This window comes from Geospiza fortis, unplaced genomic scaffold (assembly GCF_000277835.1).
Source record: "Geospiza fortis unplaced genomic scaffold, GeoFor_1.0 scaffold543, whole genome shotgun sequence".
Lineage (NCBI taxonomy): Eukaryota > Metazoa > Chordata > Aves > Passeriformes > Thraupidae > Geospiza > Geospiza fortis.
Window position 1 is genome coordinate 550,648 of NW_005054587.1, and position 9,296 is coordinate 559,943.

The 9,296-nt window shown below is 47.0% G+C and overlaps 2 protein-coding genes across 2 annotated transcripts in view; one reads left to right on the forward strand and one right to left on the reverse strand.

Moving 5' to 3' along the window:
• Positions 1-8,134, reverse strand: part of EEF1D (eukaryotic translation elongation factor 1 delta) — a 15,010-nt gene extending 6,876 nt beyond the window's left edge. The window contains 4 exon segments of the mRNA XM_031064407.1: positions 785-908; positions 2,570-3,726; positions 5,228-5,238; positions 8,045-8,134. Of these exon segments, the coding sequence (XP_030920267.1) occupies positions 785-908; positions 2,570-3,726 (1,281 nt within the window). The 5' untranslated portion in view covers positions 5,228-5,238; positions 8,045-8,134.
• Positions 8,135-8,447: 313 nt separating this feature from the next.
• TIGD5 (tigger transposable element derived 5) overlaps positions 8,448-9,296 on the forward strand; it is a 2,859-nt gene continuing 2,010 nt past the window's right edge. Inside the window, 3 exon segments of the mRNA XM_031064412.1 lie at positions 8,448-8,546; positions 8,625-9,233; positions 9,235-9,294. Coding sequence (XP_030920272.1) covers positions 8,448-8,546; positions 8,625-9,233; positions 9,235-9,294 — 768 coding nt within the window.

Consider the following 9,296-nt stretch of genomic DNA (forward strand, 5'->3'; position numbering starts at 1 on the left):
CAGGAATAGCTGGAATGTGCCTAAAAGTTAAAATTTCAGCAAAAAGCTTCCCCGTGAACACTTGGAAAGAGGCACTGAACACTCAGCATTCCAAAGGCACAAGCAGTTAGGAGCAGGAAGAGGTTAGGAAAGCTCTGAACCTTGGAACAGGAATAATTTTGGGATAACATTGAAGCTGGAAATATTTCAGCTCAGCAGGATCATGCTTCCCCCCTCCACCTTCCCCTCCCCAACTCACCGGTACCACGAACAGAGTCTTCCACTGGAACACCTGGAATATTTCCAGGAGCACAAAGAGAGGGATAAAAAAATCCCCCCGCCCCCAAAAAAATCTTTGCAGCTGTGGTGCCTCTGCTCAAACTTTAGGTTTGTATTCCCTTGGAATATTCCAAAGGACTGCTCCAAAATGGAAGCAAAGCAGAATTTCCCCTGGATGAAGGGGGGCAGGGATGCTCTTTGCCAATAAAATTGGGGATTTGGGGATTTCCAGCTCAAATTGTGCCCCCACAGATCCCAGCAGCCTGGAAAAATTAAGGATAACCGCTGGAAGCTGGGACTGGTTCACCTGTTAGAAAGGCACCTGATCTCCCAGTTCCTTGGGATCAAATCCTTTAGATTGCACAGAAAACAGTGGATTAAAAAAAAACAAATGGGTCTTAAACAGCTTAGAGAACTCCAGGAAGACTTGGGGGAAAAAATAGAAAAAAAAGAGCAGAAATCCCACAAAAATCCAGGTGGATCATGTCCTTTGACTTACTCTGGAATTCCTGGGATTGGGAATTACCTGCTGGCGGGAGGGGCCACCCACGGGGCCGTTCATCTGCTCGTAGAACCTTCGCTCGGCGTCGTCGTATTTGAACTTCTCGAACCAGATCTTGTCGTGCAGGAAGTAATCCACAGCCATTTTCCTGGGAAAATATCCACAAAAAGTGAATTCCTGCAAGGACTGAAGGTTAACAGCTCATCAGGAGCGGGTTCTGTGCCTGCAGCTCGGCTTGGCTGCGGATTTAAGTATCCGGGATCCTCTTAAAAAAGCAGGACAGATTAATCACCCACCTGCCTGACCTGGTGAGGAGTGGGGATGGGATGAATCAGCTGATCCTGACTTTATTCCACACACAAAAAAAATTCCTAAAAACCAGGACTTTCTAGTTCATGCTAAGGAAAATGTCTTGGGTAGGAGAATAAAAAGGGAATTGAAATAATGGAATGGTTTGGGTTGGAAAAGACCATAAAGATAATTTAGTTCCACCCTCCTGCCATGGGACACCTTCCACTATCCCAGGTTGCTCCAAGCCTTATCTAACTTTTCCCTGGATACTTCAAGGGATGGGACATCCACAAGTTCACTGGGAAATCTTGATTAAAAATCAGCAACACTTGGAGGGGACAGACCTGGCACTACATGGAAAAACAGCAAAAAACTCCAAATCCTGCTGGGAAATGGGGAATTTTTATGGAGCAAAGGTAGGTTAAATTCTTAATTTGAAGGGAAACAGAGCCCTCAAAAAAGAGGAAAAGAGGAAGTGCCCTGAATTCCAGCAAGGGAGAGGGACAGAGGCAGCAGGAGTTTGAGAAGGTGGAGAGCAGCACAAGAAAACCACAGCACAAGAAAACTCTCCTCATCATCCCAAATCCCATAGTTTTCCATAAAACACTTCCAGGGAAGCCACAGATGATTTTCCCAAAATCAAATCCCTCCTTATCTCATCTACCCACTTGGAAGAGACCACAGGCCACCAGACACAAGAACTGCAGCAAAACCACTTTCCACACCCAAATCTCCAGGACCTGCTGGAATTCCAACCAGGAATTCACTTACAGAAAATCTCAAATACAGACAAATTTATCCCACTTTTTTACAGAGACACGTGGATTTTCCCAAATATCCGTTTATGACCAACTAAAAAGGAAATTGTCCCAAACAGGACCAGGTGAAAGGTATTTGACCCCTAAATCCCTTGACACAAAGATCCTAAAAGCTTTCCAACAAATCCCAACAAAATTCATGGACCAGAAATATCAGAAATAAGGATGGATGCTCCAAGAGTCTCTTTTTCCAGGAATATCCATCTCTACCTTAGTTCTGCCTTTGCAGAAGATCCAAGGGCATTCCAAAAATCAACAGCCTTAATATAAATTCCCTTAAAAAACCAAACTACAGCACATGCTCCAGACTGATTCCCTAAATTGTATTCCAGTCACTTCCAAACCTTCTTCAAGCTGGATCCTGGTTATGATGTTGATTTTCACATGGAATGAGAGGATGGAAAGGAGGATGGTGCTGTATCCATGCAAAAAGGGGGATAATGAGCTCACTTCCCAGCCCTGCCTTTAAACATTCAACCTCTAGCTCCACACAATCACAGCCTTTATCCACCAGAATTCCTCAGGAGAAGGGAAATTCCTTGAAGGATTTTCCCCCCTGCTCCCTGCCCACTGGGATCATCTCCAAGTCCACCCAGTCTTCTCCACATGCAAATTCCTTCTGGCTCAATCCCGACCTGGCTGGTTTTTTGTTTGGTTTTTTTTTTTTCATGGGTGTTACCCCCGAAAAAACTTCTCCTACTTCGTTTCCAGAGCAGGACTGTTCGGAGCAGCTGGATGGGAGGGATTTTCTGCAGCAGATTCCTGGATCCCTGTTTTCTCTGCTGCTCTGGCCGCTTCCAGGGCAAAATATCGGGATTCAGCCCTGTCGTAGGTCACCTTATTCAGCCACACGGATTCGCTGTCCTTGTGCAGGAAAAAGCAGGTGGGATTTTCCTTGGGAATATCGGGGAGCTCAGGATTGGTGGAGGTGATTCCCATTTGTTTCCCAGGGTTGTGGTTCTTGGATGCTTCCAGGCAGCCACGTTGCTGCTGTTGGGTTTTATCCAAGGGATGCCCATCCAACATCTTCTCATAAAAATTCTTCTCAGCATCATCGTAGAGAGGCTTTTCCAGCCACACCTCAGATGCCAGAACTTCCCAGTTGGAAATCTGCGGCTTCCCATTGACCGTCTGCTGGTCAGAGCTGGGCAAACTGGGAGAGGAGGCCACGGGAGAGTTGGGAATGCCGGGAGCCAAGCCTGGAGTGGCAGGAGTGGGCAAGGCCGTGCCGTAGCCCTCATCCGGCGTTCCCAGCCTGGAATTCGCCCACACGGACGGGATGGCCAGGACGTTGGGAGGAAGGAAAAACTGGGATTTCTCCATGAACGCCCTCTCGGCCTTATCGAAGTCAAGCTTGTTGATCCAAACCCCTTGGACAACGTGGTGACAGGCGGCCAGGCTTCCATGGGAACACATCAGGAGCATCCTTCCCTTGGGAATATCTTGGCTGGATTTCGACCTGGCCACGGCAGGAGATTCCTGAGCCACTTTTCCAGTCTCAGGTGATTCCCAACTCTGGGAACCTGCTAGTTTTATCCTGTAGGTGTTCTCGGCGCGGTCATACAAGGGCTTGTCAAACCACACGTGCTCTGCCGACATTCCCGCCAGGATCGCCTCCAGCTTGGAATCCTGAGCTTTGGGTTTCGGCGAGCGCTTCCGTTTCCGCTGTTTTTTGCCATTCCTGGGTTTTTTCGGGTCCCCCTTGAGCTCCCCCTCGATGGAATCCTCGTGGCAGATCCCGTTGATGGCCTCGGGTTCCGGCACTTCCCGCTCCGGCGCTTCCCGCTCGGCTTCGTCGTCCCGGTGTTTTTCCAGCCAAACTTTGTCTGCGGAGCAGGGATTTTTCCGTGTCCTCATCTTCCCGAAAATAAACGGGCAGCATGGAGAGATAAGCACAACAAATGTAGTGGCAGCAGAGCAAAGCAAGGGCATGCAGGAGATGTTTTTATCCATTAATATTCCCGGGGAAAAGCGCAAATATTCCATTTATTTCTCCCTTTTGGGATAAGTTTGAATTCCAAGGAATTCAATGCGGCCGAAACCGCTTTCCTCCTAAAATATTCCTGCCAAGAATTCCCATTATTAGAAATTTTAAGGCAGAAAAAAACCCACAAGATTTTGTTCAAATCCTTGGGAATTATAGGATATTATTCCAAGTTAGTGGATTAGTAATTAATTGTTACTTATTCCCAATTAGGCAAAATTTTGGAAAAAGTGGCTCAAATTTTTGAGTTTTTGGAGGTTGTTGTTTAATTCTGATTGGGTTTTCATGCTGAAAGGTAGCTGCTGAAAAACTGGGTTTGAATTTTGGGATACAATCCAAGTTACTGGCAAATTAAACTTGTCCAGGAGCTGGAAATCTCATGATTAATTCCATTATTAATTAATAAAAGTTGACCTGCGCCAGATTGCCAAATAGAATTCCCAGACAGATGAAATATCCTCAAAAGTTTGTAATTCCAATAAGTCCTGGAAGATTTTGGAAGCCTCAAGTCCAAGGCTTAACTTTAAATTTCAATTTAATTTTCAATTGTCATTTAAACTAAATTTAAAATTTATTGCTTTTAATTTAAATTTTAATTTAATATTGATTGATTTGAATTTAAAATTTACACATAAATGCTTTTTTCGGGTCTTGAATATTTCCATTTAAATTTATATATTACTAAATTAAAGTTTTGCCTTTAAACATCTAAATTGATAGAGTTTAAAATATTAATTAGATTACAATTAGACAAATTATTAGGAATGGCAAAAGAAGATTTTTCTTTTTTTTCCCTAGAGTTGGGAAACTGATACAACTGAAAGTGCTTAAAAATTGAGTTTTCAATTCAGAATGTCAAGAGAAACTTCAAAATTAAAGCTTACTTGGAATTTTTGAATTTATTTTATGGAGCGATAAATTTGTGTTTAGGATCTTTACATAGCAATAAATTTATTATAGTAAATAATCAGAAAAAAAAAAATTGTGGGATTTTGCACCAAAAAAATCTACAATTTATTTCTTTTTAAACTAAATTTTAAATTTGAATTTTTTAAAATAAATTCAAGAATAAATGTTTTCCCCATTATTAAATTATTTTTTAAAGTGATTTTGCTCCAGTTTTTAAGCAGCTCCAAGCCCTGGAATTGCAGCCCTCATGGATGAGGTGAATTATGGAGTGGGAATTCCATAATAAGGAACTCCCAGGAGATTCCCTCCCATTGACAGAGCTGAAATTAATTTTTAAAAACTCTTCAAAATTAATGATTTCCAAGAAAACTGCAGGAATTTGTCTAATAAATATCCCACTGGTGCTGACATTCCTGGATTTACCAGAATTCCCAAAAAAACACACAACAATTAGAAGGTACTTACTTTTTTTGCTCCTATGACAGCATTAAAAAAAGAAACATAGGATAAATTTAGAGAAAAAATTCCAATTTCTATGGATGCAGCAGCTCCTCAGCCAAAAAATTAAATTAATAATTAATGGGTTAATTAATTTGAGCTCATTAACTTCTCAGAACTCCATGAAGTTTGTGAACCAACACCACAGACAATGAGTTTATCTTCATTTTAATAACAACGAAAGGAACATTATTGTGATGTTATCCAAAAGGATTTTCCCATCCCAGCAGCCTGAGAATTCCCAACCTGCCATCCCAGTCCTGGCATGTATTGATGGAATTCAGGATCCCAAATTTTTGGGTGGTTCCAAACATTCCTGCAGCACCTTTTTGCTTCCATGAGCAGCCAGACCTTATGTTCAGTCCTGAAAAACCCCAAATTTCCAAGGAAATAAAGCTTCTAAACAAGGAGAAATTAGGAAAAACAAAAAAGAGTAATTTCTCTTCTGTGTCCATCAGTATTCCTGGAAGAACCTGGGAAAAAGGAATTTTAATCACACAAACCATCAACTTTCAACATTTTCCACTCAAAATTGCCATTTTTACCTTCACAAACACAAAGTTTTAGGATTATAAACCACGCTGTGGCGTTGGGAATGTTCTCCACTGGGAAAAGTCACAGCCCAGAAACTCAGGATGAGTTCAAGAACCATCAGGGAAATAAAAATAAATCAAAACATTAACACTTGTATCTAATATTTAATTCATTTAAATCTAGATCTTCTGCTGGTTTTTCCAATTCAGCTGGAATTTGGCTGTTCCGAAACTCCTGCTGATTTCATTCCCTAAAATTGGCTCTTCTCTAAGTCAGATCCTTATCATCATCTTATCGTCACCTTGGCTATGAAACAAAGCTCCACATTACAGGAAAACACCACAGTTCCCATCCCTGATCACCTAAAAACCACAACTTTCTGCTCCAAGCTGAAAATTCCTAATGAGACAATCATGGATATGGGAAATTGGCAGACAGGAAAGACTTGGAAAGTGTCACCTTCAAGAAAAATAGGGAAAAAAATAAAGAGTTAGGAATGAACAGCTCAGGTGAGGAAAAATCCTACCTGAAGGTCAGGAAGAAATGGGAGAAACCTGGAAAAGGAGAGGGAAAAAATCCAGCAAAACAGCTCAGAAAAGGGAATTTCTCATCCCTAAGGATTGTGATGATCAGGATCCCGATCAATCCCAAATCATCGCTGACCTGGATGCGACAGAACAAATCCATCGGGGATTTCTGGGAACGCCGATGCGGCAGCCTCAGCAAGTTTAGGCAGGGATGTAATCCTTCAAAAACCCCACGGAGCACAACAGCAGCAGCCTCTGCCCGTTCCCAAAATAGTTTGGAAATGGATCCCTCCCTCCTGAGCACTGAGATCAAAAAAACAGGGAGAAGACAAACCCCACCAAGGTGATGGAAATCCGGGAACAGCAGAATGAGGAAAGAGGGACAGGTGAGATAAGCAGAGCCCAGGTGCACCTGGAGTTGATTTTCCAGGTTTCCCAGCTCCAGGATAAGTTTGGAAAGGCAGCCAAGGGGGTTGGGATACGGGATGGATTGGCTGTTCTGTGCCAGGACATGGCAGCAGCTCCAGTTTCCCTTTGCAGCAAGTGACTGGACAAAAAAAATCCCAGGAATTGGGGGAGGAGCAGATCCTTGAGGCACCTGGAGCAGCTGGGGAAGTGTGGGATCCCTAAATTCCCTTCCTTACCCGGGCAGGAATAACATTGATCCCTCTCCCCACCACCCCCAATCCAGACTTGAAGAGGTGAGGCTTTAATACATCAGGAATATTGCCAAAAAAACAGGGAATATGTCCCCACATTGTGTGAAAAACCACAGAGGTTTAGGGAGACCCCCACCCACCCCGTGCCTGTAACAGAGAGTTCCTAAATCCTGGGAAAGGAAAAGGACCACAAAGACATGGAGAATCCTAAAATCCCCCCCTTCCCTGTGCCTGGCAAGGGGAAAGGATCTCCCACATCCTCTTTTTTTGGGGTGTGAGGGGAGGAGAGACCCCACAGGAAATGTGGAAGGGGTTTCCACATGCCCCTTCCCAGAACTATTAAGGGAAAAGGAACCTAAAACACTGGGAGTGGGGAGTGACACCACAATATTCCCTGGGATTTTAAGTGGGGAAAGTAACCCTAAGAAACAATGGCACCCTAAATCCTTTCCTTCAGGATTCTCAAGGACTCCCAGGACCCCCTTTTCAGACCTACTAAGGGAAAAGGGACTGAAAACATGAGGAAATGGAGGATCACCCCAGTATTCCATAGGATTCCAGGCATGGAAGAGTTATCCCAAAAGCCAAGAGCGCCTCAAATCCTCTCCCTCAGGACTCTGGGGGAATGGAATGGACCCTAAAGACAATAGGAAAACCCCCCAAACTCCCTTTTCTGAGGCTTTAACAGGGTGAGAGACCCTCACATCCAAGGAAGGACCCCCAAAATTCCCCTCTTCCCACCACTGTCAGGGAAGGAGCCCCATTCCTTATGAGGAGACCCCCAAATCCCTCTTTCCGCAGGAAAAGTGCCCTAAAGAGAACAAAAGGGGTGACCACAACCTCCTTCTTGGGGATTCTAAGATGATAAAAGAATCTTACACACCCTAAACCCCTTCCTCCGATATATCATGAGGGCCCCCCCTCATCTCCCGCCCTAGAGGGATAAAGGACGCTCCTTAAACCCCCAAAACTCCCCTACCGATGCTCAGGGAGGGGGATAAATGACCCTAACTGGGGGTATAAGGCTTCCTAGGGGCCGTAAGGGGCTGGAAACCAGGACTCACCAACAGCTTTGACCCCTTAAGGGCCCTCCGCTCCCTTTGGCGGCCGCCGGGATAGAGAGGGGCGGCGTGCGCCGCGCGGAGGGTTATGGGGGAGGCGCGTACCACACGTGGCGCGCGGGGGGGTGGCGAAGGAGGTGCGCTGTGGGGAGACAACGTGTGACACGCATAGAGCGGGGCCTGTCCCCCCCACAATAAAAGAGACATGTGGAACATCACGGAGGGGTGGAAGCGGGATGCGCGAACCACTCCTCTGTAGCTATTAGGATGCGCCGCCCCCCCTTTTCCTTGCCAAGTTGGATTCGTCCTCGTACCTCCGCTAGCGCCCGTGGGTTGTACCACTCTGCGAGAAGGGGGATGCGCCACCTCTCTGCTTCCCCCACGCTACTTCCCTGCCTCCCCCAGCATGATCCCCTATATTTTACGGGGGGCATTACGGGGCGGAGGAGGTTCCGCCCTGTGCTTGCGGCCCGTTGTCTCCCTCCGCGCACTTCTTCTCCCTCCCGTGAGAGCCAAGTGGAACAGCTCAAGGGGGAAAGCGACGTGAGAGGAGGGGGCAGCGCGCTCCCCCCTTTTCGCAAAGTGGTACAACCCAGAGGCGCTGGTGGAGATAGGAGGAAGAATCCAACTTGGCGAGGAAAAGGGGGAGGGGGAGCGGCGCAACTTAGTGGCTGTGGTGGGGTGCGCGCATGCGGCAGGAGGGCGGCGGGCAGGAGGAGGAGGAGGTGGAGGCAGCAGCGCATCAGCCGGGGGGGTGTCGGTGAAGATGTCGCTTCGCCGCGCCTACTCCATCAAGGACAAGCTCCAGGCCATCGAGAGGGTGAAGAAGGGCGAGCGCCAGGCGTCGGTGTGCCGGGCTTTCGGGGTGCCGGGGGGCACTCTCCGGGGGTGGCTGAAGGACGAGGCGAAGCTCCGCTGGTTCCTGGAGCAGCTCGGCGGCGAGGTGGGCACCCAGCGCAAGAAGATGCGCTTGGCCAACGAGGAGGAGATCGACCGCGCCGTCTACGCCTGGTTCCTCGCCCTGCGCCAGCACGGCGTGCCGCTCTCCGGACCCCTCATCCAAGCACAAGCGGAAGCCTTCGCCCGGCAGATCTACGGGCCTGAATGCACCTTCAAGGCAAGCCACGGCTGGTTCTGGCGCTGGCAGAAGCGCCACGGCATCTCCAGCCAACGCATCTACGGCGAGGGCGGCCTCCCCGCCGAGCCCGAGCGCGCCCCGGCCACCCGCGCCGAGGTCCTGCCCGATGCCGGCGGC